This window comes from Saprolegnia parasitica (assembly GCF_000151545.1).
Source record: "Saprolegnia parasitica CBS 223.65 unplaced genomic scaffold supercont2.26, whole genome shotgun sequence".
Lineage (NCBI taxonomy): Eukaryota > Oomycota > Saprolegniomycetes > Saprolegniales > Saprolegniaceae > Saprolegnia > Saprolegnia parasitica.
Window position 1 is genome coordinate 282212 of NW_012156420.1, and position 26485 is coordinate 308696.

The 26485-nt window shown below is 60.2% G+C and overlaps 17 protein-coding genes across 17 annotated transcripts; 11 read left to right on the forward strand and 6 right to left on the reverse strand.

Annotated features, from left to right (window-relative positions):
- Positions 1-225: 225 nt before the first annotated feature.
- Positions 226-1773, reverse strand: SPRG_07222 (hypothetical protein). The gene has a single exon (XM_012346008.1). The coding sequence runs from the start codon at positions 1728-1730 to the stop codon at positions 294-296; it is 1437 nt and encodes a 478-aa protein (XP_012201398.1). The 5' UTR covers positions 1731-1773; the 3' UTR covers positions 226-293.
- A 929-nt stretch (positions 1774-2702) lies between these two features.
- SPRG_07223 (hypothetical protein) lies at positions 2703-3862 on the forward strand (the record flags this gene model as incomplete). Its single annotated transcript, XM_012346009.1, has 2 exons — positions 2703-3434; positions 3485-3862. The coding sequence occupies 2 exons, from the start codon at positions 2703-2705 to the stop codon at positions 3860-3862; spliced, it is 1110 nt and encodes a 369-aa protein (XP_012201399.1).
- Positions 3863-4048: 186 nt separating this feature from the next.
- On the forward strand, positions 4049-4356 carry SPRG_07224 (hypothetical protein; the record flags this gene model as incomplete). The annotated part of the gene is made up of 2 exons (XM_012346010.1): positions 4049-4116; positions 4174-4356. The coding sequence occupies 2 exons, from the start codon at positions 4049-4051 to the stop codon at positions 4274-4276; spliced, it is 171 nt and encodes a 56-aa protein (XP_012201400.1). The 3' UTR covers positions 4277-4356.
- A 63-nt stretch (positions 4357-4419) lies between these two features.
- Positions 4420-6537, reverse strand: SPRG_07225 (hypothetical protein; the record flags this gene model as incomplete). The annotated part of the gene is made up of 8 exons (XM_012346011.1): positions 6461-6537; positions 5983-6414; positions 5840-5930; positions 5372-5795; positions 5109-5323; positions 4787-5065; positions 4637-4738; positions 4420-4593 (listed from the first exon to the last, which is right to left on the reverse strand). Exons 1-8 carry the CDS (start codon positions 6505-6507, stop codon positions 4420-4422), a joined length of 1764 nt encoding a protein of 587 aa, XP_012201401.1. The 5' UTR covers positions 6508-6537.
- Positions 6538-6606: 69 nt separating this feature from the next.
- On the forward strand, positions 6607-7841 carry SPRG_07226 (hypothetical protein; the record flags this gene model as incomplete). The annotated part of the gene is made up of 6 exons (XM_012346012.1): positions 6607-6679; positions 6721-6972; positions 7022-7142; positions 7197-7451; positions 7498-7651; positions 7698-7841. The coding sequence occupies 6 exons, from the start codon at positions 6607-6609 to the stop codon at positions 7839-7841; spliced, it is 999 nt and encodes a 332-aa protein (XP_012201402.1).
- A 1447-nt stretch (positions 7842-9288) lies between these two features.
- SPRG_07227 (hypothetical protein) lies at positions 9289-10610 on the forward strand (the record flags this gene model as incomplete). Its single annotated transcript, XM_012346013.1, has 2 exons — positions 9289-10458; positions 10509-10610. The coding sequence occupies 2 exons, from the start codon at positions 9289-9291 to the stop codon at positions 10608-10610; spliced, it is 1272 nt and encodes a 423-aa protein (XP_012201403.1).
- A 430-nt stretch (positions 10611-11040) lies between these two features.
- On the forward strand, positions 11041-11856 carry SPRG_07228 (hypothetical protein; the record flags this gene model as incomplete). Its single annotated transcript, XM_012346014.1, has 8 exons — positions 11041-11079; positions 11124-11213; positions 11255-11299; positions 11344-11420; positions 11465-11594; positions 11639-11685; positions 11734-11795; positions 11846-11856. 8 exons carry the CDS (start codon positions 11041-11043, stop codon positions 11854-11856), a joined length of 501 nt encoding a protein of 166 aa, XP_012201404.1.
- Positions 11857-12071: 215 nt separating this feature from the next.
- Positions 12072-13398, forward strand: SPRG_20350 (hypothetical protein). The gene is made up of 4 exons (XM_012346076.1): positions 12072-12497; positions 12547-12867; positions 12914-13119; positions 13161-13398. Exons 1-4 carry the CDS (start codon positions 12105-12107, stop codon positions 13354-13356), a joined length of 1116 nt encoding a protein of 371 aa, XP_012201466.1. The 5' UTR covers positions 12072-12104; the 3' UTR covers positions 13357-13398.
- On the forward strand, positions 13394-14286 carry SPRG_20351 (hypothetical protein). The gene is made up of 7 exons (XM_012346077.1): positions 13394-13478; positions 13522-13585; positions 13632-13646; positions 13687-13809; positions 13854-13925; positions 13967-14143; positions 14194-14286. The coding sequence occupies exons 1-7, from the start codon at positions 13407-13409 to the stop codon at positions 14253-14255; spliced, it is 585 nt and encodes a 194-aa protein (XP_012201467.1). The 5' UTR covers positions 13394-13406; the 3' UTR covers positions 14256-14286.
- Positions 14255-15015, reverse strand: SPRG_07231 (hypothetical protein). The gene has a single exon (XM_012346015.1). The coding sequence runs from the start codon at positions 14960-14962 to the stop codon at positions 14285-14287; it is 678 nt and encodes a 225-aa protein (XP_012201405.1). The 5' UTR covers positions 14963-15015; the 3' UTR covers positions 14255-14284.
- Positions 15016-15165: 150 nt separating this feature from the next.
- Positions 15166-16760, reverse strand: SPRG_07232 (hypothetical protein; the record flags this gene model as incomplete). The annotated part of the gene is made up of 2 exons (XM_012346016.1): positions 15166-15642; positions 15696-16760. 2 exons carry the CDS (start codon positions 16758-16760, stop codon positions 15166-15168), a joined length of 1542 nt encoding a protein of 513 aa, XP_012201406.1.
- Positions 16761-16836: 76 nt separating this feature from the next.
- Positions 16837-18433, reverse strand: SPRG_07233 (hypothetical protein). The gene has a single exon (XM_012346017.1). The coding sequence runs from the start codon at positions 18097-18099 to the stop codon at positions 16894-16896; it is 1206 nt and encodes a 401-aa protein (XP_012201407.1). The 5' UTR covers positions 18100-18433; the 3' UTR covers positions 16837-16893.
- Positions 18434-18483: 50 nt separating this feature from the next.
- SPRG_07234 (hypothetical protein) lies at positions 18484-18980 on the forward strand. The gene is made up of 4 exons (XM_012346018.1): positions 18484-18581; positions 18623-18700; positions 18745-18798; positions 18849-18980. The coding sequence occupies exons 1-4, from the start codon at positions 18519-18521 to the stop codon at positions 18888-18890; spliced, it is 237 nt and encodes a 78-aa protein (XP_012201408.1). The 5' UTR covers positions 18484-18518; the 3' UTR covers positions 18891-18980.
- A 1000-nt stretch (positions 18981-19980) lies between these two features.
- SPRG_07235 (hypothetical protein) lies at positions 19981-21729 on the forward strand. The gene has a single exon (XM_012346019.1). The coding sequence runs from the start codon at positions 19993-19995 to the stop codon at positions 21685-21687; it is 1695 nt and encodes a 564-aa protein (XP_012201409.1). The 5' UTR covers positions 19981-19992; the 3' UTR covers positions 21688-21729.
- A 7-nt stretch (positions 21730-21736) lies between these two features.
- On the reverse strand, positions 21737-22679 carry SPRG_07236 (hypothetical protein; the record flags this gene model as incomplete). Its single annotated transcript, XM_012346020.1, has 3 exons — positions 22138-22679; positions 21929-22077; positions 21737-21878 (listed from the first exon to the last, which is right to left on the reverse strand). The coding sequence occupies exons 1-3, from the start codon at positions 22645-22647 to the stop codon at positions 21737-21739; spliced, it is 801 nt and encodes a 266-aa protein (XP_012201410.1). The 5' UTR covers positions 22648-22679.
- Positions 22680-23095: 416 nt separating this feature from the next.
- On the forward strand, positions 23096-24623 carry SPRG_07237 (hypothetical protein). Its single transcript, XM_012346021.1, has 3 exons — positions 23096-23294; positions 23339-23918; positions 23966-24623. Exons 1-3 carry the CDS (start codon positions 23152-23154, stop codon positions 24539-24541), a joined length of 1299 nt encoding a protein of 432 aa, XP_012201411.1. The 5' UTR covers positions 23096-23151; the 3' UTR covers positions 24542-24623.
- Positions 24624-25292: 669 nt separating this feature from the next.
- Positions 25293-26409, forward strand: SPRG_07238 (hypothetical protein). The gene has a single exon (XM_012346022.1). The coding sequence runs from the start codon at positions 25317-25319 to the stop codon at positions 26349-26351; it is 1035 nt and encodes a 344-aa protein (XP_012201412.1). The 5' UTR covers positions 25293-25316; the 3' UTR covers positions 26352-26409.
- Positions 26410-26485: the final 76 nt, after the last annotated feature.

Genomic DNA, 26485 nt, shown 5'->3' on the forward strand with positions numbered 1-26485 from the left:
CGCGGGGCAGAAGAGGCACGCTTGGTCGGCCCTGTCGAGCCAGTGCAAATGTGCGCGGAACTTGACCGCGCGGAGCATCACTTGGTAGACGAAGTCGGCGTACTTTGGTAAGATAGCGTCGGGTAGCCGGAGCTCAGCTGCGGCGGCTACGGCGGCAGGCGCCTCGTAGAAGTCTTCCTCGAAGGTTACGTACTTGTGCTGTTTCTTAGCAAGGCGATGGAGGGATCGAGGTATAAATAAGATACGTTTGCGATATAGCAATAACAACACTAAGCTACACGAACAGAGAGCGTCTAATAGAGGTAGACGAGGGGCCGCTTCTCCTTCGCGGCGTCGAGGTTGAGGCGGCGCTTGGCGGCCTCGAGGCGCTCCATGTGGATTTTGTCAAAGTCGTCGTTGAGCAGTTCGAGACTGGCTTCAATGTCCGACTCGGTGAGCGTGCTCCGGGAGCTGCGCTGGCTCGACGGCGCCGTCGACTGGGCGCTTTCTGTCCGGACGCGCATGCAGCTGCCCTTGGAAATGCGGAAGAAGGACGATTCGGCAGGCGACTCGACGTCGTCATCCACACGCTCCGTCGGTGACACCACCGCGTCCACCGTCGTCGGTGCAAAGAGGTTCGAAATGTCGCGCAACGAGAGGTGGATCGGGGACACGGCCGTCGTTGTCGTCGTCATTGTCGACGGCATCGGCGGCGGCGACGACGGCTTGGTGACGCTCGAGACGCGCGACGGCCGCGCGATCTCCATGAGGTGCTGGTCCATCTGCGAGTTGGTGTCGGCGCACTTGTGGCAGCACGGGACAGACGTCGAGTCGTAGTGGCTGGCCGTCGGCGAGCCAGGGAATGTGATTTCGACCGAGACGGAGCACTTGGAGCAGATCGAGTTGCCGCAGAGGCGGCAGTGGTGGCGCCGCCGGAACGTGCCAAAGGACTTGAAGCACGAGTAGCAGTAGGCGTTGAAGGTCCAGATCGACCGAGGCACGAGCTGGAGGCTGCCAGGGCGCGTGAAGACAGACGCAATGCTCGCAAGACGCTCGGCGAGGAGCTGCATCCACGCACTCGAGACGGACGCGCCACCAAAGCTCAAGTGGAACGCGACCTGGCTCGTCTGCGGCGTCGAGGTGCGCTCGACAACAAAGCCCGACGTCTCGAGGCGCAAGCGCATGCAGCCAGTGTCGCGCTCCGTGAACGTCGTGAGCTCGGGAATCTCGACCGACTGCCAGATCTGGACACCGACGTCGGCCGGGCACGACCCGGCGTTGGCAAGGCCCGTGCTGCGGCGCAAGAAGCGCGACGTTGCCGTCATGTAGGTCATGTCGTAGCGCAAGCTGGCGTCCGCGAGCGCGAGCCAGTTGAGGTTGACGTGCTGCTGGTCGAGGCCGCGGCCGGGCGCGTGGAGGCTCACGCCTTCCGAGAAGGACTCCTGGAAGAGGTGGAACATGGTCTTCCGGAACTCGTGGGCCTTGGCGCCTTGCTTCCCGAGCACGAACATAATGTCTTCGAGGTCACCGGGCACGAGCGCAACGGCCTTGACGCGGTACGGCCGCGATACGCTTTCGTAAATCTCAATGCCGTGGCTCGACGCCTTGAACTGGAACTTGGTCGCGTCGGTCGCGAGCGACTTGGCCGCGGACGTCGCGAAGCGCGCGCACTTGGCGTGCACGTGCGTGTCGAGCGGGTCCTTGGACATGGACTGGATCGCGTGCATGAAGGACTGGCGCGTCTCTCGCATGCTTGTCAACAAAGGGTCAAATGGAAAAGTGAGTTTGCTTTGCACTTCTGAAGTTCGACCCATCGCGCTCCGAGTGCGATGGGAAGATCCCACTCTGTTCTGATTGGCCAGGCACAGCCAATGGGTGGCCGCGCTGGGACAGCAGCGGCGTGCCACGCACGAGCGGCTGCGACGTCGTGCTGGCCACGATGTGGATGGGGCACCGCAGTGCCAAACCGACAGCTCCTTTCTGTTCAAATCGGCGCTTGGCCCAATAGCGTCAAAGCACTAGCCTATCCACGAAGCACCGAAATGCGACGGTCTTGCAAGGCACAGTGTACCGATGGGAGGATTCCGGTTGCGTCAGAGCGTTAACAGCACCTTCTCTGTGCATGCGAACCCGCGCGTAGCACTGGCAGTGCACGATGGTTTACATCGCTACCACTCTGAAATGAGGTTATGGCGCTGGCGCAACTTCAGAAATCAACTTTGCACATCCGAATACATCAATTTACGGCTCTCGCTTGTCCGAATGTGCACAGCAGATTGGTGCGTCGCTTGGCAAAGCACCGAATTGGGACAGAACTTCTTGCAAAGCACCGAACAGGTTGAACGACAGGTGGAAAGACGACCGTGGCTCGTACCACAATCAACCCTTCTGACCTGGGCGCAGCATCAACCTGGTCACCGGCGTCTGCGCATGTGGCAACGCGAGGATAAGCAGGCTATGCACTGCAATGAGCTGTTCCCGGGCGCTCGCCACATTGCTATTCCGCGACCATAGCGGGCTGGGCTGCGATACTGCGCAGTGATATGCTGCCAGCCAGCTCTTGCCTTCACGACGCAGCCGGTTGCCGTATCCGGCATTGCGCCGTTTATGTCGCCGTGATATGCATGAGATTTTCACGCCTCCAAAGCGACGTGTAAAACGTGTGTGTGTGTTTACACACGTTACGGGCGCGTTTTTTCGCTGCTCGGAATTTGTTGGCGGCGATGGCGAGTCGATGCAGCAGCTGCGGCAGCGCCGCGGATGGTCTCCTGCGCTGCAGCCAATGCCTCCGAGTGTACTACTGCAGCCGCACGTGCCAGGTGGCCGACTGGAAGCGAGGCCACAAGGCGGCCTGCCGCACGCAAGAGACGGGCGCCATCGAGTATCCGCGGCCATTCGTGCGCAACTTTGCGTCCTTCTCGGACAAGATCACGCCCGGTGTATGTGACGAGCTGCTTTCGAACGGGTTCGTCGTCGTCGACAACTTTCTTGGCCGCGACTGGGCCGACGCAATCCTCTCCGAGGTCAAGTGGCTGCAAGAGCGCATGCTCCTCGAGCCCAACAAGACACAGTTTCCGCGCGCCGATGGCTCCGTCGCCCAGTTCGCCAAGCCCAACATTTACGAAGCCGACTTGCACAACGCGAGCGTGCGCACGCAAGTGCCGGAGCTTGACGCCCTCTTCCACTCGGACGACCTCTGCCTCGCATTAGAGGACCATACGCGTCTCGGCCTCGTGCCGGGGACGCAGGGCAAGACACTCAAGGTCCAATTCAACGCTGGCAACGGCGGATGCTTTCCGTGCCACTACGACAACCCAGGCCGCCCCAATAAGCGCAAGCTCACGTGCCTTCTGTATCTCAACCCTGACTGGAAAGACGGCGATGGTGGCGAGATCCAGTTCTACCCGTTCCTCGCGCCCGAGCCGGTGACGCTGGCGCCTCGCATGGATCGCCTCGTGCGTGCTGATTTCGTTGTTCGATTCGGCGACTAACAACACTCTTTTAGGTCATCTTTTCGTCCGACAGTCTCCTGCATCGCGTGCTACCGGCCGCGCAGCCCCGCCACTGCCTCACGATTTGGCTCGACAGCACCGTTGTCAACACGCCGCAGGACGCGCAGCTCAGTCTAACCGCGTCCGACTTGACGACGGGCTGGGATGCCTTCGTGCGCAAGCTCGCCAAGTCGCCCGTCCAGCGGCTCCTCTCGCGGGGCGTGTACGCCGAGGAGTACCTCGAGTCGCTCACACAGTGCATGGGCCTCGCGGACGACGGGTTCAGCGACATGGTCGCGTCGCACGAAGCCCACTTGGTGCGCCTCGAGGCCAACAAGCCGCTGCACAGTCTTGTCATGCGGCTCCGCGCCGAACGCGGTGTCTTCAACTAGCCAGAAATTCGAACGAGGTTTCTTGCCGCCGAAAAAGAAAGAAAAGTATCTATCTCATCGGGCTCGAATTCATTTTGGAGATACTGTACTTGTCGTTTGTATGCGCGTTTGTATAAAATTATTTCGAACCCCATTCGGCCCGTGAGCGCCTCGATCTCAATCTCGCTTTTCGCCCGCAGCAGCAGCATGCGCCGCGCCGCGACCAGCGTCTCAATCGTCGCCCGCCGCAGTCAGTGCAAGAACTGCGGCAAGAAGTACCTCAACGCCACCAGCGTCTGCGTGCTCTCCTTTTGCTCACTCGACTGCCAAAGCAACTCGCAGTACCTCGAGCTCGTGCACAAGCGTCTCCGGTCGCTCTTTGCGCTCGAAGAGGCGAGCCGCCTCCTTGGCACCCGCCCGTCCGCGCGCACCTGATACCAGCGATCGTTGTAGATGCCTGTCTCGTAATGTACAGTGATGTTGCCTTTGCTTAAGTACGGACAATCAGTTCGAGCGAGTCGATATCGTTCGTATGCGCCAGCTCGACACTGCCAGCGTTGGCCTAATCGAGGATGGCATCACACGCGAAAGAGAGACGCGCGTACCAGCTGCAGCGTGGCCGTGAACATGCGGCACACTTCGTAGACAGACAAGCCTTCGACGACTGCCCCAAACGCCCGCGGCGCCGTCGGCTCGAGGTGCTCGACGATGCTTTTGCCGCACGCTTGGATGTCAAAGGGCGGGCGCGCCTCCTACACCGCGACGTATGAGTACAAGCGGACAGATCGTGCCAACCTGGGCCGTCAGCAGCGGCGCCAGCGACGCCTGCCACTTGGCAACTTTCCGCGTCAACGTCGTCTGCTTCTTGTAGTGCTCCGACCCGTGCAAGAATTGCTCCTACGCAGACGACGATTACATCTCCACGCATGCTCGAGGTTGACGCACAATGTGTTGTTTGCACAGGTCTTCGTACGACGGCGCGTCATCTTCCGGCTTGAAGGCCTTCTCTTCCTTCGTCGACATGATGTCCGACTTGACCGGTGGCGGTGCAGGGGAATACAGCACCCCGCCATCATCGTCCTCGTAATCGCTCACGCCCGCGTCAAAGCCATACTCATCGACGGCAACGTCGCCATCGTTGGCCTCGAGCATCGGCGCGGTCGGCGTCTCGTCCGCGGGCACAAACAAAGGCTCGGCCTTGGGCGCCGTCGCCGCCGCATCCGTCTACGAACCGATGAGGCCATTGGTAGGTAATGCGACTGCGTACTCGGACAATTGCGTTCGAGTACTGGAGGTGCAGCTGCCGAAACGGAACGTTCTCAAAGTCAAAGCTGGTAAACAACAAGGCAGGTTTGGCCGCGAGGTGCCGCTTGAGGCGCTCGGCGCTGCGCTGCGCGCGCTTTGCGTTTGGGTCGTACAGCGGCTCATCCTTGGCGACAGCCGACTTGGTCGTCTTGAGCTTGGGCGTTGTGTACGTCACACCTACATATTTTCCGTGTCAGACTCACGTACGGGTCCGTCGCGTGCTACCTTTGGTGAAGGGCTGGCTCACGCTTTGGCTGGCGTCGTACGGGTCGAGCTGCAGCCACGGGTCGGGCTTGGATTTCAACGGACTCTCATTCGTCTTGGCAGTAAAGTCGGTCGCTTGCGGCGGCGGCGTCGTCGGGACGCTGCTCGATGCGACGTCCTTCATTGGCGACTCGTAGCCCCCGCCAAAGTCGTAGTCCATGCCGTAGTCGTCGACGTCGTTATCGGGGACGTTGTGCTCGGTCATGCTCTCATCGACGACGGCAGCGTCATCTGGCGCTCCCTCGTCACCCTCCGAAATGTTACCGAGCAGCGTCTGCCGGCGAAAGGTGACGTTGGCCGCCTCGACCGGTAGCTCGACCGTCGGGACGGCTGCATCGGGATCCAAGAGGAGCTTGCTGCAGTCATCCAGTAGCAGTGCCCCCGACTACGCGCATGTGATCAAACTATTGCACTTGAAGGCAAGCCAACCTTGCTGTGCACAGCGCACGACCGGAGCTTGAACGACTCGCCGGTCACGACCTCGTCGGGTACCAAGGAGCCCATGAGCGCCATGGACGCCCTACAATGCAGCGTCTTAGATGCCAGAATAGCGCACCAATCGTCGATCGCACTGGAAGGTCTTGGTCGTGATGCGCTTCGATGACGCATGAAGGAGCTGGGTATTGGGCAGCAGATCGATCTTGTCGCTTTCTTCGACGCGCTTGTGGAAGACCCAGTGAACGGGCGCATCGAGCGACGATCCATGCGACTCAAAGTCGGACGTGGCGAGAACCGTACCGTCGGACGCCGTCCCGCGGGATGCGCTGCCATGGGCCGTGCGCTGTCGCTTCGTGGTGCGCTCTTTCTCCGGATGCGATTGGAACTGCGTGAGCGCATCCAGCACGAGCGTGTAGAGGTTCTCGACCTTCTTACTGTACCGCACGGTCGAGTTCTGAACGAGCAGCGCGGCTTGTGCAAAGTTGACCAGGTCCGACTCGTCGGCCTGAATGGCCTGTAGGTACTCTTCCAGCTCAGCTGCAAGGTCCAGCTGCCAGCCAAGATCTCTACAAGTCGAGCGCATGAGGCTACGCACCCACGCATCGCGCTCACCGGATAGGCTCGAGGAGGTGGCCCGTGGCGCTGGCGGATGCTGCCATGGTATTGCCGCCGTTCGAAGTCGATGGGTGTTTTGGGCCAATCACATGCCTGTTAAATAAGCATAGTTTTTGAAGCCACACGCCCACTTTGAGATCGTGATGCAAGCGGTCGTCAAGAGCAGCGTGGCCAAGCCCCGCGTCTTCGTCACGCGCCATGTTCCGTACATCATGGGTATAGCAGCTAGCGCTTCAACGATGACTGAGCGTGTTTAGAGCAACTGCAGCGCGCGAACGTCGAGTGCGACGCCTTTGAGCGCGAAGACATTGCGATCCCGCGCGACGAGCTCTTGCGTCGGGTCCGGTCGTGCGACGGTATCTTGTGCATGCTCACGGACCGCATCGACGCCGAGGTGCTGGCGTCGGCGGGCCCGCGCCTCAAAGTCGTGTCGACCATGTCGGTCGGCTACAATCACGTCATGGTCGACGACTGCCGCGCGAAAGGCGTCGCGGTAGGGTTCACGCCTGGTTTGCGTCTTTCTGCTGCTTGCGACGATCTGAGATCGTGCTGACTTAGGTGTCTTGGATACATCGACGGCCGAAACAGCCGTGACCTTGACGTTCATGGCCAAGCGCCACGCGGTCGCAAGCGTCTTGAGCGCCAAGGCAGGCGAGTGGGGCACGTGGCAGCCCTTCCAGTGCGTTTTGCAACCCACAACGCGCGATGAATGCTGTATACCACGCTGTCTTAGGTACTGCGGCACGGACGTCGAAGGAAGCACGGTCGGCATCATTGGCCTCGGCCGCATCGGCGCCAAGTACGCTCAGATGATGCGCGCGGCCTTTGGGTGCCGCATTCTTTACACCGGTCCCAACGAAAAGCCCGAGGCTGCGCAGCCGCTCGGAGCTCGGTATTGTTCCCTGGACGAGCTCCTTGGCGCCAGCGACATTGTGAGCGTGCACTGCCCACTGACGCCAGGCACGCAACACCTCATCAACGCCACGACGTACGCACCCGGCCAGCGTGGGACCAATACTAATGGGTGCGTGTAGTTTGCGCAGGATGAAGCCGTCCGCCGTCCTCATCAACACGAGCCGTGGCCCGGTTGTGGACCAGGCCGCGCTCTACGACGCACTCGTTGGCAAGCAGCTGGCGGCGGCCGGCCTTGACGTCACCGACCCGGAGCCACTTCCGACTGACGACAAGGTTAGCACCCCATGCCTCCTCTCTCTGCACCTACCACTATGTGTAGTTGTTCACGCTGCCCAACTGCACGATCTTTCCGCACATTGGGTCGGCGACCATCAAGACGCGCCAGGCGATGGCCGACATCGCTGTGCAGAACGTGGTTGCTGGCGTCGTGGGCGCCGCACTTCCCCACGCCGTCGTCGCTTGACGCAGCTATTGACTGATGGTATTGCACATGTTGAAGCTCAAGTATTGTGACATCGTCATCGAGTCGGAGGGTTTTGTGATGGCTATGATTGCCATATGGGATGGGAGGAACATGAAGCTCCGCGCATTTTTATAAAAAATACAGAGAGCCAGAAGGCTGCCAGAAAGCAACCGTCACCTGCGGCTCATCTCTGCGGCTTGGAGAAGAAGCTGGGTACACGGCGTAGACAGCTCGTCCCCTTGGAGCTACTTGCCGTCGTGGATATCACGCGCACGAGGGGCGGACCATAAATATTGACGAGCACCTGCGCGCACCGCGACATTTGGCGCACGATCGGCGCTGGAACGGAAAGGAGCCAACGTGAATGTAACTACTTGGCGTTTGTATGCGTCGCTACGATCTCGGGATTTGTATACGAATTGGAACGGCTTGTCACCCGTTTGTTCGGCCGTCGTCCCGTCTTGCATCATCGGACGCGTTCTGTGGCCGGCCTTTGTCGTCGTCTCTGCGAATCCGTTCGCGTCGTATTTTGTAGAGTGCTGCTTGGTGGATAGATCGAGCATACAAGGACACCCGTGACGGTGCCATTTTTACGGTGGACGACGATCTATTAGACGACCTAAGCAGGCTCTTCAAGATTATACAGCTGGCTGCAGGGCATTACACTGTACAGGCTGGTACGGCTGGTTGCCGACTGGATTCGATCATGGGCGGCACGGTGCATAAACCACGGTCCAAGAGAGGCCAAATATGATTTGAAACGAGCGACTCGTTAGTCAACGAAGAACCGCGTGCTCATCCAGGTGCTCGCTCACCTGCGCCGATGGAGCACTGGCTTGAAGGGCATTTCGATACATTGAAAACGCAACCCGCCACGACCACTGAAAGACAGATACCTCTCTATATCGATGTGTCCGCCCTTGCAAGATATGCGTTATCAGAGGATTCTCCAATTTTTGAGCCAATCTGGTTTTGGAGCGCGCGAATAAAATGTTCGCCCGTGTCCAATCAAATAATTTACATCTCTCTCATCACTTTGTATGCACCGGTGAATATTAATAAGAAGCGTACCCACCAAAAGCAGTCGCAATACATTGTAACCAGCGATCGACAAATACAATGCGTTCCACTCAACTACCTTGGATTCAGTATGGGTCCTGGACCTTTTGTAAAAAACTCACCAATGACGCCAGAGGCCGTACAAGGCATTATGTTCGTGCCCCGGTACATTTGATCTTGCTTTTTGTATGTTGGAGAGCGTACATTCTTCTGTACGGCCCAATGTACGATGTACGAGCGTCTCGCCGGGTGGCAGCGCCGCAAGCTCCGTCAGAATCCCATTCGCAGAGACCTGAACACCCGGCTTCTCGCTCGCGCTGCTCACCCGGCGCCGTCTTTGATCTACGATTCGAGTCGCATTCTCCCAGCTTCCTAACACTACTACACGATGGGCGGTGGCATTGCTGACATCGAGCCCGAGTCTGATGGCGAGAAGCCCCCGGAAGGTCCCCTTGCCGCTGTAACACCTGGCCGCGTCGGCCTCAAGAAATGCGAGTCGTTCTCGGACTCGGGCTGCGAGTCGCCTGGCAACTGCAAGGATGGCTGCGACTCGAGCCCGCAGTCCAACAGCTCGTGCGACAACAAGAAGTTTGTCTGCCCCGTGCAGGGCTGCGGTCGCATCTTTTGCTCGTCGAGCAACCTCGGCCGCCACGTCGAGGCGCACTCGGGCCTCAAGCCCTTTGCGTGCTGCAAGTGCTCCAAGCGCTTTGGCCGCGCCTTTACGCTCGCGCGCCACGAGATCACGCACACGGGCCAAAAGCCGTACCACTGCGAGATCTGCAACAAGGGCTTCAACACGTCGGGGAACCTTTGCCGCCATCGCCATATCCACGAGAAGGAGAAGAACCAAGCCGTCGCACCGGTGCGTCGCGCCAAGAAGCGCAAGAGCGTGAACGGCGTCGAGGACCCGTCGAAGATGGCGCGCAGCGAGAACGACTCGGACTCGGACAACACCGACATGCTCGACGCCATCAAGGGCGAAGACGCGTCCATGGTCGATGTGCTTGTCAACAACCTGTACAACCAGGTCGGGGAGTCAAGCGAGTTCGATATGGAGCCGGCGCCGCTCAGTGGTCCCTCGGACGCGGGTATGGAGACTGACACGGACAACCTGACGGACGTCTTCTCGGACTTTGAGATGGACGCCGAGGCGCGCCAGAACACGAGCGCCAACTCGAAGGTTGCCACGCCTGCCATGCCGCTGTCGAACCCTGCGCAGGTTGCGTACAGCGCGTGCCTTCAAATGGAGACGGCGCTCAAGTGTGGTGGCGTCAAGGATCTCTACATCCTCGCCCAGCAGGCGACGCAGGCAGCGGAGATGGAGATGCAGGACGCGTGCCTCAAGTACGACGACGCCGGTCGCCGCTTTGGAGCGCTCTGCCAGGTGGCCGCGCCCAACGTGTGCTCGGCCATGTGCCGCTGCCTCGTCTTTCTCGAGTCGGAGAAGAACTCGGCGACGCGCCTCGTCCAGCGCTCGCGCCGCCTCTTTGAGCAAACGTGCGTTGCGCCGGCTAACGCCAAGGACGAGTCGGACCGGAAGCACAAGCTTTTGCTCGAAGTCGTCTGCGCCTCCAGGACGCCGCGAGCTGCCTCATCAACGCGTCGGAGGCCAAGCTCTCGGAGCTCATGGTCCAGCAAGCGTCGGCGCAAGAAGCCGCTTCGATGATGATGGGTCAACCGTCCAATAGTAGCATCGATATGGTTCTGTAACACTACGAGTAGGAAACCCCTATCTATTGAATGAATGTGTAGTACCATCAACCACCTCGATCTCTTTCCCCATTATCATCGCACACGGCATCTTTGCATGGCAAGATGGCAGGTGCTCGATGAACCTCGCATACTGCATTGGATGCAAGTATGCGGTATGGAAGGTTTCCCAGTGGTCTGCCAGCGCGAATGGCGACCGATCGCCGATGGCACGTGATCTCGAGCTTCGTCGCCGACTGCTGCGCGCGCCTGCACCTGGGCTACGTACGCTAGTAGCTGCGTAGTAGGAGAATACGATGGCTCATGCGCGTGCAGGTCGCGACAACGACGGCGATGATGCTGTGCCACCGCTTCTACGCGTCCAAGAGGTGGCGGTATTCTACCAACATGGCCACGCTCATGCCCGACTAGCCCGGCCACGTTTCCGTTCATGGACATTGGCGCGTCGTGCATCTTCCTCTCGACCAAGGTAGTCGCGCCCACGCGCCGGATACCCCTTCATGCGTGGTGTAGCTCTCGGAGAAGCCGCGCAAACTCCGAGACATCATGAACGTAGCCTACAGCATTGCCCAGAAGACCAACTCGCCTGTTCCGACTGGCTCGGTATGCACCCTTCCATCGCTGAATGCTCAGAAGGTTGATAGGAGTACACCGCGATGAAGGAACGGCTCCTCGATGGCGAGCAAAATGTATCGTACTTGCGTGCGTGCTCGTTTCCTAATACCAAGCGTAGGTCCTACGCGTGCTGCGTTTCGACTTGGACATGGACCTGCCGTACAAGTACTTGCTCAATTACGCGCGCTTCCTGCGGTGCGCGCGCGCACGACGTGGGATTGTTGATGGGCGCGACGTAGTGTGTCCAAAGCCACGGTCCAAGTGGCGCTCACGCTCGCGAGCGACTTTTTCTACGCGCCAACGTCGCTGCAGTACGACGCCCACATCGTCGCGGTGGCCTGCATCTACATTGCCCACACGCTGCTCGAGGTTCTGCCGACGTTGATGTTGCAGCAACCGAAATCACGCCCTAGGAGCCCAACCCGTTGCCACCAAACTGGTGGTACGACTTCGATGCAAGGTACCGTGTGCTGGAACGAGAACGCCTTAACGAAAATGCGACGCTTAGCGATGACGACCTCGCCGCGATCGAAGCCGAGTTTGCCACGATTTACACAGTGCTGCCACCCCGTCGACGACGTAATAACGACGTTCATAAAAAACGCATGAGCATGAGCAAGTCCAGCCATAGAACGCCACCGCTCGCCTTCCAGATGCACGAGCTCTTGCTTCGTGCTATCATTATTCCTGCGCTGCGACGACGGGCCTCTGTCCTCGGCGAGATGCAGACCTTGCCCGCCGGTTCAAGCCGTCTTCTTCCGTCGGTTCTTCCGGGACCTTCGCATGGACGTTGCCAAATGCTGTCGTGTGATTGGCTCAGAGACTAAGGCACGTAACGGGGCAAATTGGGTCGCTCGTTGGACTGGCGACGGAAGCAGCATGAGCCTGAGCAGCGACGACGACATCGTCGAGCGTATCCTCTTTGGCGAGTTCCTCGACGAGTACCAGGGCGACGTCGAGGACGACGTGACGTCCGAGACAAGCTCGACGGACGAGAAGCCCAAGCGCCGGAAGCGCCATCGCATCACGCTCAAGCAAGAGATTGACGCGCTGCGCGCCAAGGAGACCGACCTCCGCGCGACGCTCGACATGCTCAGCAAGCGCGCCGAGCTGCCACTCAACGCCTCGGTCTGGGAGACGCGCGCCAAGGACCAGGTGGTCGCAGCTCAAAAGACGCTGCAAGAAAACACCTTCCTGCGCAATATGCTGCAGGAGCAGCTCAAGACCATTAACGCGCTCGAGCGCGTCCTCAAGAAGAAGCCCAAGCTCGTGGTACGCTGCTTCTTTAAAAGACGACGTGATAGGAACCAACGTCGCGTAGCTGACGCCTCAGTTTGACCACGACGAGTGGCGAACGTGGCGCCTCGGCGTCGACAGCGTGGCCCGCGACCACAGCATGCGCGCGATTCTGAGCCACCTGCACGACCGTATGGAGTCGGAGCTCATCAAGAACAGCGTGTACGACCTCAAGGACGGTCACTTGTCGCTCGAGCTGCGCACACGCCACAACGTCCTGTGGTTTGACTTTATGCAGTGCCACGCCTTGGACGCCACGATGGACGTCGTCGCCGCGGGGCTCTGGGCCGTGTTTTGCCAGCGCGTCAAGATCCCTCGCACGTCCTTCCTCGACTCGACCGGCTCGGTACGCACCGACACCACTGATTCGCCTGATCCTGGATCGGTGGTAGATCCTGCACCAAGTGGACGAAGACACGGTATACACGGAGACGCGGTCGGTGGTGACGCACAACCTCTTTGACGTTGCGGTCGAAGGCCGATTCCTCATCCAGCGCATCGTGGAAGCCACGCGCACGGTGTTTGTGTACCGGTCGCTGCTCCAAGACGACCTCTTCCCGCACAGCCCTAACGGCTTCCGAGACAACACTCTTGGCTGGTACATCGTCGTAAATGACCAATCATACTTAAATGCCATAGGATTGTGCTGCAGCCGTGCCCTGGCAACCCCGACAAAACGATCAAGTACGTCATGTCGCAAGTGACCAAGCCGCCGCGGTCGCACGAGCCCGAGACGGAGGCCCCCGACGCCGAGGACATTGCCGACTTTGCGCTCAACTTGCTCTCGACGCACAGCGCCACCATCAACGACCTCATCACAAAGACCGCCGCGTGAGTGTCGACGTAGCCATTTCGTAAAATGAAAGTTCCTTGTCCGTTTCAAAGATGAATTGGGACGCCAAGTTCGAGGCGCTCACCGAGTGCAGGTTCTTCGACTGGTACCTCTCCTTCGCGCAGGTACGACTGCACGCTACCATCGCATGACCGAAGCGGCGGTTAGCTCGCGCCGTATCTGACGCCGTTGCTGGCGACGTACGGCCTCGAGTGCGAGATCTTGATTCCAGGTATCCACTGCAGGGCGACGGTCTCTGACGAGTCACTACTTGTTAGGCTGCGGTCTCTCGGGTGCTGCTACGTCGAGTGTACGCCTCTTACGAACCACTAGACGTCGGCGTCGAGCTCCACGCGAGCGGCTACCACAACATCACCAACCTCGACTCGTCGCCGGTCGCGATCGCGCGGATGACTGCGACGCAAGCCGTTGAGCGTGCGACCGACGCCATGGAATGTTCGTGGCGACAAAGTGTCTAGCGGCTCACGATACGATGCTAGTTGTCTGCCTCGACGTCTTCCAAGTGCCCACCGCCATACCACCGAGCACGTTCGATGTCATCTTGGACAAAGGTCCGCTTCGCATTCGGAGGTGGCTTTAACGGCGATACTAGGGCTTCTCGATGCGCTCCTCTGTGCGCCGACATCCAACGTCGAAGACACGTTTACGTATCTCCGAGCCATGTACCAAGTGCTCCGACGCGGTGGCACTTTTGTGCTCGTGACGCACTCGCCCACGCGCCTTGCGTACTTGGAGCACGCGCAGTTTTCGTGGAAGCTCATCCGACAGAGTACAACGCTGGACTGCTGTCCTGCGAACGTTTACGATCCCTTGCCGTAGGCTCGGTGACGCACAACGCGCGAAGCTACCATCTCTTTTGCTGCGTCAAAAGTCATTTGTAGTCATAGATAAATTACATGTGGCAGACTTGCTACTCGTCTGCAAGACTCTTGTCATCGTCTTCTTCTTCCATGATGTAGATGATGCTGTCCTTCTGCTGCGAGAGGAGGCTCGACGCGCGATGCTTGTGGACGCCCGAGATGCGCCCGATTGTGTGAAACATCGAGTACGTCGCGGGGTCGTCGTGGAGGACCGTGCCGCCCGTGTTCTTGCGCGTATAGCTGTTCGCGTTGCTATGGTTGTTGTTGTCCAGCAGCGATTTGTTGGGCGTTGGCCGCAAGCTCGGAACCTTGTCGAGCGAGTACGTCGAGTCGAGCGCGCTGGCCTGCGCATGGGGTGCGCTCGTGGCCTCCGAGTCGAGCGCGGCCTCGCGCTTTTTTTGTGCTTGTGACCAGCGCAGTACGCCGTAGAGCACGAAGACGAGGCAGCAGAGGCCGCCGCAGAGGAGCGCATAGGTAACTGTGTTTTTGGCCGCCTCCTCGGGCGCGAGCGTCGTTGCCGCTGGCAGTGCGCTGTCGTTGAAGAGGAGCGGGCTTGACACGAGCGGCGCGCAGACTGTGCCTCCGTCGCAGCCGAGGCTCGCGTCCGAGCACATAACAATGTCCGACGATGGCGTCAGACACGTCGGGCACGGGCTCGCGGTGCGGTTGCATTGGCTCGTTGTGATGTAGCAGGACGTGACCGTGCAGATCGCCGGCGTCGTCGCCATGAGCCCGCAGATAGTAGCAAGTGCAAACTGGGTGCGGCGACGGATGACGCAGCGCCGTTCGCCGGCACAGCGTGGTAAAACAGAACCAAGCGCCTCGCAAGCCAGTTGGCAAGGCTGTAATCGGCCTCATGTCAGGGCCACTCGTCTGAAAATCGGATTTTGCTCGTGAAATTCGGACGTTTGGTATGATGGACAGTTTCATGTTACGAGTACTCGTCGGCAGGCCGCGCCAGCATCTTTTGTATCCGAGGCAGGTCCGCGATGCAAGGCATGCTGCCGCGCTGGGCGATGTCGGCGCCGTGTTGGATCGTGCCATCGATCATGTGCTCGAGCGTGTCCAGAGACAGCATGGCTTTTTCCCGGTTCCGAAACGTCACCCACGCGTCCGTCGCCGCGTGCTCTTCAAAGCGAGGAAGCACGTCCATGTAGATGACGCGGAGGAACTCTGCGCCCAGCGGGTGAAAGAGCTTTTCGTGCTTGTTGCGCGAGACGCTCATGCGTGAGTAGTCGTCCGCGATCGTCGTCGTGCCCTGCGACGGCAGGCGGTGGCCGTGGGACTGCAGCGACGTGCGGTGGTCCACGATGGGCGCGACGGACGACAGGTGGTGCGTCGGTGCTGCCAGCTTGAGCGCCGCGTCTGGCAGCACTCGGTGAAAGCGTTGGAACGAAATCGAGAGCTTCTGTTGCTTGGAATCGAGAGATGAACACACCATGGGGGCGCTGGATCTCGTACATGCGCCGGACGGTCGGTGCGATATTGACTTGGAACTGAACACCCTGCGTCCAAGCACGTGGCGTAAATGTGCTCGATCGCGACACCGCCTTCCTTGTAGCGCTGGACTTCACGCCACGCCAAGAGGGCGTCGGCGCAGAGCTCCTTCTTGGAGAACGCCAAAAAGTCGCCAAAACCCGCGTCCGTGTTCAAGTACCGGTACAGCACCATCGACTCGAGCTGGTCCACGTCGCGCTTGGTCTGACGCAGTCGCGCCTTTAGGTCCTTGTGCGCCTCCTTGCACAAGTACGAGGCGCGCAGCGGGAGCACGATCGTGATCGCAAACACCGCGTGCGCGGTATGGAGCCCGACCAGCGTCGGCACGTGGTACGCATCAAAGCCGGGCACGACGCCGTAGGCGGCGAGGAGCGTCACAGCCGCGTAGAGGACGACGCCTATCGCCATGACCCGCGCCGCGCGTGCGTACGTTTCTTTCAACCCAAAGTTGTCGACGATGCGGCTCATCGAGCGCGCGAGGGCGTACGAGGCGAGAATGAGCGCACCGGTCTCGATGCCCGCGTACAATCGGAGGCGCCCGATGCTGCCAAGCCCGTCGCTTTGGTTGAAGTCAGCGACCGTTGTGTTGACCGACGCGACAGTATTCGCAAAGACAACCAACGGTGTATTGACGAGCGTCGTCGCGGTCGCCCACACGACGAGCTGGAAGCGCGGGTAGAGGAGCCACCGGAGGTACTTGATGCGTCCGACGCGAAGCACCGTGGCCTGCACGGGGTCCATGAGCACCTCGGTGATGTGAAATTTGACGACGAGGATGCACTGCGTGAGGAGGTACGTGACGAGGCCTGTGAGGAGGAGGATCCACTCGAAGAAGAGGGCGAGCGTATAGGACGAGAGTCCGCCAAAGCACACGAGCGGCGGTACGCAGAGCGTGTAGACGCTAAAGAAGAGCGCTGAGAGGCTCACCGGCAGCGGCTCGCGGTACTTGATGGACGAGAGCTGCCGCCGCGACACAAAGAGGTGCAGTGCTACAGGCATGTACGCGTAGAGCGCCCACGTGAGCAGCATGGGCACGTCGCACCGTTCGAGCCCCATCGATGACACGTAGAAAAGGCCGCCGGAAATAGCCTCCGAAACAAAAGACAGACATGACACTTTCAACGCGTTTGTAAATAAGAAGGTGCAACTACCGGTACTCGCATTACCACTTTGAGAAATCGACGCGGATCATGTGGCTACTCAGCTCGTGCTCGTCGAGAAGAAGCGAATCGTCCTGCGACGACGAGAGCGTGCTGGACGTCGTCCGGTCGGCGCTGCTGCGGCGCTTGACGTTCGGCGTCGAGTGCGATCGCGAGAGGCTGCAGAGTGGCGGCGGCGTCGTCGGCAGCGCCAGCGACGTGTTGGTCGAGTGCACCGAGTCCGAGTCGGACGAGTTGGTCGCTGCGATGCGCCGGAGGAGGCCCATCGGGTTGCCTTCGTTGCACGCGTTGCAGATCGTCGACGTCGACTCCTTGGAGACGAGAATGCACTTGGCGCAAAAGTTGAGCTTGCACGTCTTGCATTGGATCTTGCGCCGGAAGAGCGAGAAGGTCTTGAGGCAGAGGTTGCAGATCGGACTGATGTCGCACTCCTTGGACAAGAGGCTTTCGAGGCGGCTCAGGCGCTGCATAAACTTCTCCGTGTAATTGCGGTGGTACTGCGCACACGGATACGTCATGACGAACGAGATGCGCACGCGGCCTTGCGAGACGGCTTCGGCGAGGAAGTACCAGCGCCGGAGCCGGTCGCGCGAGAGGGCGAGGTGCGGCAGTGGGTCGGTTCCGTCGAGCTCGACGCTTTCCCATATGTGGCACGCAACGAGGCGTGAGTCGTGCACCTGCCGTAGCGAGAGCTCGTCCGTCGACACGCGGTGCAGCTCCGGGCCGTTCCTCGCGTACACGTCAGCGTACTGCAGAAAGACGTAGTCGCGGTCGACGTGCGACGAGTGCGGCGGCTGCAGCGCGGACCAGTTGATGCTCATCTGCTCGTACGGGCCTTTCTCGCCCGGGTGATGCACGGTGTGCAGCACGTACCCATCGAGGAAGAGCGAGCCAAAGAGACTGCTCATGGCTTGGAGCTCGTTCGCGATCGAGCCTGCGTTCTGGAGCTGGTTGCCAAGGAAGCGGTGCGCGTCAAGCACGTGACCCGAGACTTCGACGCAGCCCATCATCGCGGCGCTGCCATCGGCCTCGTCGCGGGCCTCGAAGAGGGCCACCTTCTTGGACGTGCCGATCGAGCGCATTTCCCGCTGGTCAAAGAGCGCATCATAGACGCGGGCGTGGCCTAGCTTGAGGAGCTCCGTAGCGATGTACGGAGTGACCACGGGCACATATTCGTTGAGGACCTCGGCGAAGCGACCTGGAGGCATCGCGTCGACGACGAATGTGCGAATGGCAGCAAGTGGTCGCCCAGACGCCAGGTCCCACTCTTCTTTTTGGAGATGCAGACGGTATCAGCTCTTAGCGCCTAATTGTAAGAGCAGCGCGACACGCACGCCATGAGCGAGGCCGTGGGACGCGACGGAGTCCGCTTCCCGACGGACGACAGTCGCAGCGTTGCCTTGGTACCAGTACGTAGCAATGCTTGTGTAAGCCGCGAGTACCACGACAGCACCCATCCTTGCAGGTGCATCGTGTCTATTAACGCAGCCGGGCCGCGCCTCGCCCGTCCACTTGCCCCACCTTGAGGATGATGATGTCGTGAGGATGATGATGCGGACAAAAAATGATCTTCCGGATACTTCTGGAGTCTTCGTATCCGGTGCCATACTACCGGTACGAAATCGCGATGGACGAGACCGAGATCGAGACGCTCGAAGCCATGGGCGCGTTCCTCGCCTCGCTCCATGAGGTCGACGATCGCTCCCGCGAGTATGGACTCACGCTGCGTAGACGAACGGGTTCCTTGTGACGCTCAACACGCAGGTCGTCGCGCTCTCCCACGAGCTCGCCAAGGCCGAGCGCAACCTCGTACGCCCTCCCGTCGTCTCGTCGTCGACTCACGCGCAGCGTAGAGCGCGCTCTCGATTCCGTTTCGCTCCACCATGTACGAGGTCGCCATGCGAGAGGTGCGTACCGCGGTTAAATGTGTCGGCGCAGTCTAATTGCGCAAGTGCAGGAGCAACTCGCAGCTTACTCGACCAACTCGCCCAAGCTTTGAATCAGGCGTGTTTTTCCAATATCGTTCTTTGGTTGGCCTTGTTCATGCAGCGCATGGTGATGCTACTTGAGCTCAAGGTCTGTAAACAAGGCTCTGTTCGAATTCGGTGCAGTAGCCGTGCACTGAGACTGGCGCCGTCGATGGCCATCTCATCGCGCACTGCATGTGCACCAACCGTCCAACGGCGAAAGACCCATGCGATGGAGCACCGTGCTGCCAAGAAGATGCACTTGCAGTGTCGTGGCTACTCGGCAGTTGTCCCGCGGACAGTTGTGCCGATGCTTGAGTGAGAAGACCGGCGCCTCTGTCACGCTTCCTGTATCTGATCATCCACGCTCGCCTCGCAGACTCACTTGCACAGCGTCGAGCGACGTGGGCTCTGGCTTTGTCGGACGTGGACTTCAACCGTCCTCGGTGGTGCAGTATTTCGCACCAGCTATTCAAACGGACAGCCGCCTCGTCCGGCGCAGCTTCCTACGTCATGCTCGGTTCCTTCCTGCACGCGTGCCGGGAATACGACTTTGACACCTTCGAAAGAGCGCGCGCGCTTAATTTCCGATTTATTTATCATGGACATATTTCCTCATATCTGCACTTATAACGTGTGCTCCTCATTAGTTGCACTTGCTTCACACTCTTTACGTTGTGTTTTAATGCAGCAATATTATATATTTGTATCGAACATTAAAAGTGTTTGAAAAATTATCGGAGGTATCCTTCAAAGTATTATTAACGAACAAATCACCCTGCATTTCCCACCAGTTGCTCGGCGCGTGCCACTGGGAGCGATTGCGTGCGAGGATCGGGTGAAAATTCCGCGACTTATTTAATTCCGTGGCCAGCACCGGGCCGCGGCCGAGCTTGAGGCTCCGACACTTGGAGCAGTTGCTGCGAGTAGCGAGGCTGGCTACTGGCCGCGGGCGACGATCAGATGCCGCCGGCTTGCCCGCGCCCTGCCACCGCGTCGAGCTTGCGGCCGCGCGTATTTTATTCGCATCGCATCATTTAAAAAAACCACGCGCCAGCTGGTTGCATGACCTACGTGCGCCATAGTCGGCCGCGCAGGAGCGGGTCATTTGAGCATTTGCGTGCATTTTGATAGATGTCGCCGGACGACGAAGGGCTGCTGGACGGCGAAGAGCCGACGACGATGGACGAGCTCTTGCGCTTGAGCAGCCTCAGCACGGGCACGGACACGACCGAGTCGTCTGATGAAAACAACTACCACGACACGTGGCTCGAGACCGAGACCATGGAAGAGCTCATCCATGGCACGGTCTTCCTCGATGAAGTCATCGCCGAGGGCGACCAAGTCGTGGCGTCGCTCGCATCGCCGCGCCAAGAGCGCCGCCGCGCCAAGACGTACTCCATGTCGAGCACGACGTCGTCCTGCAGCTGCGGCTCCTTCTCGGCCAAGGAGCGCTGCCTCTCCGACTTGAGCTCGAGCATGGACTACTCGTACCTCCAGACGCCGGCGCTGGACGTGCGGGTCGTGAGCACAGCGACAATTGGTGGCCAGATCCTCTACACGATCCGCGCCGAAGACGCGTGCAACTCGTGGACCGTGCACAAGTCGTACAAGGAGCTCCACGGCCTCTACAAACAGATCAAGGCCGTTTCCATGTCGCCCATCGAGGTGCCGTTCTGGGGCACGATGCATTCGCTGCGCAAGTGCCGCGTGCCCAAGCGGCTCTTCCAGCTCCAGTCCAAAAAGTCCATTACGCGCCAGCGCATGGTCATCATGGACTCGTTCCTGCGGCAGATCGCGTCCGTGGTGGCGCCGACGCCACTCGGCCCGCAGCGACAAGAGGTCCTCAACCTCCTCCACGCGTTCATTGGCATTGGCTCGAGTGACACGCCGCGCGTGCCGTACAGCCGCCCGCTGCCCCACACGCTCTCGTCCGCGTGCCTCGTCCACGGCGAGAAGGGGCCGCCGGTGGGCCAGATCCACGCCAAGGTCGCGGCCGTCGTCGAGACGTACGAGGGCGCGTGCGACGACTTTGTCGCCGACTTTATCGCGAAAGCATCGCCGTTTTACTTTGCGCCCGTCAAGTCGACGCTGCTGCAGAAGCGGTCGTCGGCGCAAACGACGGGCATCTCCAAGGACCACGCGGGCCTCCTCCTCGACTGCATCAAGGAGAAGCTCCGCGAGATGCAGCGCACGGTGCTTAGCCACGACGACATCCACGCGTTCCTCGCCGAAACGAAGGCGCACCTGGACGCCAACGACCTCGACACGTACGACGACCTCGTCGTGCACGTCCGACGCGACGTGAGCTGCCACCTCCAGAAGCGCATCTTTGTCGCGTTGGAAGACCACATCACCGAGTGCGTCCGCGCGCTCGTCTCGGAAGCCAACGAAGAAGAGATGCTGCGCAAGATGCGCACGCTGGCCAAGAAGCCGCAGACAGCGTTCGGCGTCAAGGCCAACCTCTCGGGCGACGACTGGCACCACGCGCGCCTCGAGCTCCAGGCCATGGACATGTGCACGCTGCCGTCCGACAAGCTCAAGTGCATCATGAACTCGGCGACCGCCATCTTCCAAAGCGTCGTCGAGGCCAACAGCGACGACTTCATCTGCTCGAGCCGCAGCATCCGCGGCGTCTCGCTCTCGGCCGACGACTTTGTCCCGATCTACATTTACGTCGTCGTCTCGAGCCTCCTTGCGACACCCTTGGCAACGAAGGAATTGCTAAGTCTTATTTGTGACGCGCAGGAAGACGCCGGCGGCAAGGTCGGGTACTACTTTACCAACTTTGTGGCGGCCGTCGAGCACGTCAAGGCGCTCCCCGCCTAGTCTATCTGTCCTATTTAATGTTCAAACGTCCAGAAGCCCGTTCACGTTACTAGAGACCCGCCAAGTCCAACGCGAGAAGGGACCGAGGCACGACGACAGCCTCTGGCGCCGACTCGTCGATGTCCATGTCGTCGGCGTCATCTGGCAAGCCTTCGTCGACCTTCTCCGAGAGGTCCATGACGCTGCCGCTGCTACATCGGGGAAGTGAGATGGTTGCCATGACGAGGTCGAGGAGACATACAGGACGCTGTCGCTGCGGTCGCCATAGGGCTGGGGCGTCGCCGCGTTGGCCGTGCTGGCTGCATGGGGTTCGCCCTCGAGAACCGGAAGGTACGACTGGCTCGGGTTCTGCGCCGTGTACTGCGTGTTGATGAGCATCGTCGGGTGCTTCTACACGCGGTCGGTGAGCATCGACTGCTACGCCATCGTGCGACTTGCCTGGATGCGCACGCCGTTCCAGAGCCAGCGGGGCACTTGGCTGTACGGCGGCAGCGTGATCTCGGCCGCATACGACGAGAGGTACTCGCTCTCGTCCTTCTCGATGCTGTGGTCGCGCGTGAAGCGGCAAAACTCCTGGAGCGTCGCGAGCTTGGTCCAATTCTGGAGCTTCCGCAGCACCATGACGACGATGCCGACGACGTTGGCGCCGTCGAGGCAGTGAATATACAGCGGCAGGTTGTCCTTCGTGAGCAGTAGTTGCAAGATGGCTGCGACCGTCGCCGGCGCCACGGTCACCGAGTCGCTCGAGTACTTTTCGACGCGGAAGGTGTGCTGCGTGATGCCCTCGTGGGCGCAGAAGTCGGCGAGGTCGGTCGTCGGCTCCTCTGGGATAAGGCTCACGATCGTCTTGAGGCTGAGCCGCCGGAGGAAGCGGAAGTTGGGCAGCGTCGGGTATGCGCCTCGGTACAGCTGATGCTCGACCGTCGTGAACCGGAACGGAGGGATGATCGCCGCCATCATGGTCGGCGGCTGATGCAAGTATGGAGTTTGAGAGGTTTACCATACATTCTAAGAGGTTTGGCCGCCTCCAGCAGCTGCCATGCTTCTCCAAGCAAATCCTCCATCGACTAAGCTTACCGGTGTACCGGTCGTACCGATCGACCTGGCGCCATTTGATAATGCACGCGTAGCGATCGACGAGAAACTGTCCGACAGCGAAGGAGGTCCTGGGACACGTCGACTGGACGCGCCGACGACGCCACATGCAGCGCCAATGCGATCTTAGCGTGGACATGCGATGCTATATGACCCTGTCGCCTAGGACCCGTCCTTCGAGGCTCATACCTCTTGAGCCATGACTCATGGCACCTTCCACCGTGTAGGCCGACCTCGTGGCAGAAGGCGGGCGAAGGACGCTTCAGAGGCCAGAACGGCCAGTGCACTGCAGACGTCGGCCGTTCGAGACGAACTTGAAGTTCGGGAACGTTCAACAAACGCCACATTTGGCATTTTTCAGGGTGGACGATGCAAGCTCGCCAGGGTTCCCGCTTGATCCGGTCGCTGCACTACGAGTCGTACTTTACGGCCAAGTCGCTGCGTCGGCAGCCGTCGGCGATCCGGTCGCTGCAGCCCATGGTCTCGTTGCCTGGCATGATCTCCTTGGGCGGGTACGACACTTGACTCAAACTTCGCCTGACGCACGCAACTGTAGCGGCATGCCCAACCCGTCGACCTTTCCGTTCGAGTCCATGTCGGTCAAGCTCAAGTCGGGCGAGACCATGGATCTCCGTGGCCCCGTGCTCGAGGCGGCGCTGCAGTACTCGCCGACGCCCGGTATTCCGGAGCTCGTCAAGACGATCTCGGGCATGATGGAGCAGGAGCATGCGCCGCCTGGGCCGGCCCGTGTCCTCTCGGTGACGACGGGCAGCCAAGACGCGCTTTACAAGGCGTTTGAGATGCTCCTCGCCGAAGACGACGCGCTTCTCATTGAGAAGCCGACGTACTCGGGCACGCTCGCGCACCTGCACGCGGTCAACTGCGACCTCGTGTGCATCGACACGGACCGTGAGGGCCTCGTGCCGGACCATCTGGCCGCGACGCTCGACAACTGGCCGGCGTCCAAGAAGAAGCCCAAGGTGCTCTACACCATCCCAACGGGCGGCAACCCCACTGGCGTCAGCATGTCCTATGCGCGCAAGCAGCGCGTGTACGAGATTGCGCAACAGCACGGCCTCATCATCCTCGAGGACGACCCGTACTACTACCTCAAGCTCGACGGTCCGCGTGTCAAGGTACTAAAGCACCCCTCAAAGGACCTCATTCGATGCCCTTGCGCTAGTCCTTCTTGTCGATGGACGTGGATGGCCGCGTGCTCCGATTTGATTCGTTCTCCAAGATCCTCTCGTCTGGCCTTCGCGTTGGCACTGTGTATGGCCCGGCGCCGCTTGTTGACCGCCTCAACCTCCACACGCAGTCGGCCAACCTCCACAGCAGCGGCCTCTCGCAGGCCGTCGTCCTCGCGCTCCTCAAGCAATGGGGCCATGCCGGCTGGGAAGCGCACCTCAACATGGTCTGTGACTTTTACCGCGGACAGCGCGACGCGTTTCTCAAGGCGCTTGACAAGCACTTGACGGGCCTCGCGACGTGGCACGCGCCGGACGCTGGCATGTTTGTCTGGATCGAACTGCACGGCGTGAAGGACTCCAAGGCGCTCATTGAGCAAAAGGCCGTTGCCGCCAAGGTTCTCCTCGTGCCCGGCCAGGTGTTCCTTCCGGACAACCAAGTCACGTCGTATGTGCGTGCGGCCTACTCGACCGCGTCGCACGAGGAGATGGATCTCGCCGTCAGCGCCTCGCTGCCCTGCTCAAAGAAGAAGCCAAGTAGAGTACCATATAGAAGCGGGCTACGTGTATAGTTGCATGTGTAGCGACGGACTGCTCAATGTACTGCATCTGTTGTCCATGGTTACGGGCGTTCGCCGAGGCTGGCAGGAGCAAGCTCGCCACGTTCCAGCAGCAGCTGGTGCTCACGCGTCCACTGCCACATCACATTAGCTGGCGGCGCAGAGGTGCGACGAGACTTGCCTGCTCCATGGTGGCAGCCGAGACGCCAAGCTGGCTGCGCGTGCGCTGGCGTTGCGCGTCCAGACGCGCGAGTTCCGCATGCGCTCGCTACGCCTGTGAGGTTTCGTCACTCGAGGGCGGTACCTCGCTGGCACGTGCACAGGCGTGGGCAAAGGCCACGTCTACAGCGGCAGGCTGCGTTGCGCCTCGGTGGTCGTCGTCGTTCGCCTGACAGTCCATCTCAATCTTGTCTGGCAAGATCGAATCGGTTTCACGCTGGTCGTTATAACACTATCACCCAAGTTCTAACCAACCTTGTGCGGTGTTGCAGCCACGCAATACGGCGGGACCGTCGCAGAATTAACACTTTGTAACACTACCCAGCCCTCTCATGTACGCTTTTTCGACGATCGTCTTCGACCACGACGCAAGAGTGTTGCGGCGTGCATGGCTTTCTCTCGCTTGGTTTTGATGGTCGCCACGCGCACATGCCTGCGACCATTGTACGGGCGTTAGGTGTTTCGGATGTGTTATAACATCCCCCGGATACGCTTCCAAAGGAGGGTCGCCGTATCCGGACGCCCTCTTCAAGGGGAGTTTCTCTAGTCATTTGCGTTGTATACTGCGATGAAGGCGTTTGTGATCCTGTCGGCCATCGCGGCCCTCGTCGCGTCCTCGGACGTCGTCGTCAAGTACAGCGCGCCCAACCTCGTCAAGGGCGCCGAAGGCCGCTCGGGCAAGGCCGACGTCCTCTCGCTGACCCGCCATGCCATGGAGTCGCTCGCGCTGCCCGAAGCCGTCGTGCCCGTGGAGCCGCTCGCGGTCTCGGCCGACCTCTTCAAGCACACGGCCGGCTACGGCTTTGTCGTCGTTGAGGGCGCCGGCGAAGGCTTCGCTTCGGAGAAGGCCGACTATGCTTTCCAAAAGACGATGGATCTGCAGGAGGCGTCGACGGGCCAGCTCCCGCACCTCGTGAGCGTCTTGGCGCAGGGCGTGAAGGGCAAGAACGCCAAGAACGTCGTCGTCTGCGCTGGCGACAGTGTCTGCGGCAGCGTCGACAAGAAGTTTACGGATGTCCTCTCGACGACGAACGCGGCGAGCGTGGAGGCGTCGCTCTGGTCGGCCCTCCCGGCATTGCAGTCGACGAGCCCTGCCGACCAGCTCGTCGTGCGCGAGCTCACCAATTTGAAGCTTGTGATCGATTCGATCAAGAAGGCCGACAAGAGCGTGCAGGGTCTCTATGTCGCATCGATCTCTGACTTGAGCGGCCTTGCTGCTGAGAAGCAGGACGCGGCCAAGGCCGTGGTCGCTTCGTCGGTCCAAGAGTTCCAGACGGCGCTCAAGGAGCGATACACAAACGCGGGTCTGCAAGTGCTGACGCTCTCGCAGAAGATGAAGATTGACATGGTGGAACTCTCGGCCTCGGTCGCCCTCGCCCGTCAGCTCAGCCTGAGCGCCAACGCGACGGTGGCCAACAAGACGGCCGCCGCGCCGCTTACGATTGAGAACATTGCCGAGTACCAGATCATTCTCTGGACCGCGGTCATCCTGGCCGTCGTCACGTTCCTCGCGATCTCCGTCTTGTGCGGCATGGACGCCAACCGCGACAGTCTGCTTTACGCCAAGTTCCTCACGGATGCTAGCAACCGCAAGAACGACTAGACGTAGCAGCGCTCACACTTTCGTTTGAATAAAGCTCCGCCCGCGCTCTTGTGTACCATCCTGTCATATCCGTCGTGTGCCAGCGAGCAAGGGCTCGCCAACCCAAGCCTCCCACGATCACGCAGTAGAACAGT

Bases quoted from the DNA above. Each gene is read 5' to 3' on its own strand.
- SPRG_20350 (XM_012346076.1), top strand. From the start codon at position 12,105: ATGAGCCTGAGCAGCGACGACGACATCGTCGAGCGTATCCTCTTTGGC. The intron at 12,498-12,546 runs GTACGCTGCTTC...AACGTCGCGTAG, and splicing joins AGAAGAAGCCCAAGCTCGTG to CTGACGCCTCAGTTTGACCA. The intron at 12,868-12,913 runs GTACGCACCGAC...GATCGGTGGTAG, and splicing joins TCCTCGACTCGACCGGCTCG to ATCCTGCACCAAGTGGACGA.
- SPRG_07238 (XM_012346022.1), top strand. From the start codon at position 25,317: ATGAAGGCGTTTGTGATCCTGTCGGCCATCGCGGCCCTCGTCGCGTCC.
- SPRG_20351 (XM_012346077.1), top strand. From the start codon at position 13,407: ATGAATTGGGACGCCAAGTTCGAGGCGCTCACCGAGTGCAGGTTCTTC. The intron at 13,810-13,853 runs GTTCGTGGCGAC...ATACGATGCTAG, and splicing joins TGCGACCGACGCCATGGAAT to TTGTCTGCCTCGACGTCTTC. The intron at 13,926-13,966 runs GTCCGCTTCGCA...CGGCGATACTAG, and splicing joins CGATGTCATCTTGGACAAAG to GGCTTCTCGATGCGCTCCTC.
- SPRG_07222 (XM_012346008.1), bottom strand. From the start codon at position 1,730: ATGCGAGAGACGCGCCAGTCCTTCATGCACGCGATCCAGTCCATGTCC.
- SPRG_07237 (XM_012346021.1), top strand. From the start codon at position 23,152: ATGCAAGCTCGCCAGGGTTCCCGCTTGATCCGGTCGCTGCACTACGAG. The intron at 23,295-23,338 runs GTACGACACTTG...ACGCAACTGTAG, and splicing joins GGCATGATCTCCTTGGGCGG to CGGCATGCCCAACCCGTCGA. The intron at 23,919-23,965 runs GTACTAAAGCAC...CCCTTGCGCTAG, and splicing joins TCGACGGTCCGCGTGTCAAG to TCCTTCTTGTCGATGGACGT.
- SPRG_07233 (XM_012346017.1), bottom strand. From the start codon at position 18,099: ATGCCTCCAGGTCGCTTCGCCGAGGTCCTCAACGAATATGTGCCCGTG.
- SPRG_07231 (XM_012346015.1), bottom strand. From the start codon at position 14,962: ATGGCGACGACGCCGGCGATCTGCACGGTCACGTCCTGCTACATCACA.
- SPRG_07235 (XM_012346019.1), top strand. From the start codon at position 19,993: ATGTCGCCGGACGACGAAGGGCTGCTGGACGGCGAAGAGCCGACGACG.
- SPRG_07234 (XM_012346018.1), top strand. From the start codon at position 18,519: ATGGACGAGACCGAGATCGAGACGCTCGAAGCCATGGGCGCGTTCCTC. The intron at 18,582-18,622 runs GTCGACGATCGC...CACGCTGCGTAG, and splicing joins TCCTCGCCTCGCTCCATGAG to ACGAACGGGTTCCTTGTGAC. The intron at 18,701-18,744 runs GTACGCCCTCCC...CGCGCAGCGTAG, and splicing joins CCAAGGCCGAGCGCAACCTC to AGCGCGCTCTCGATTCCGTT.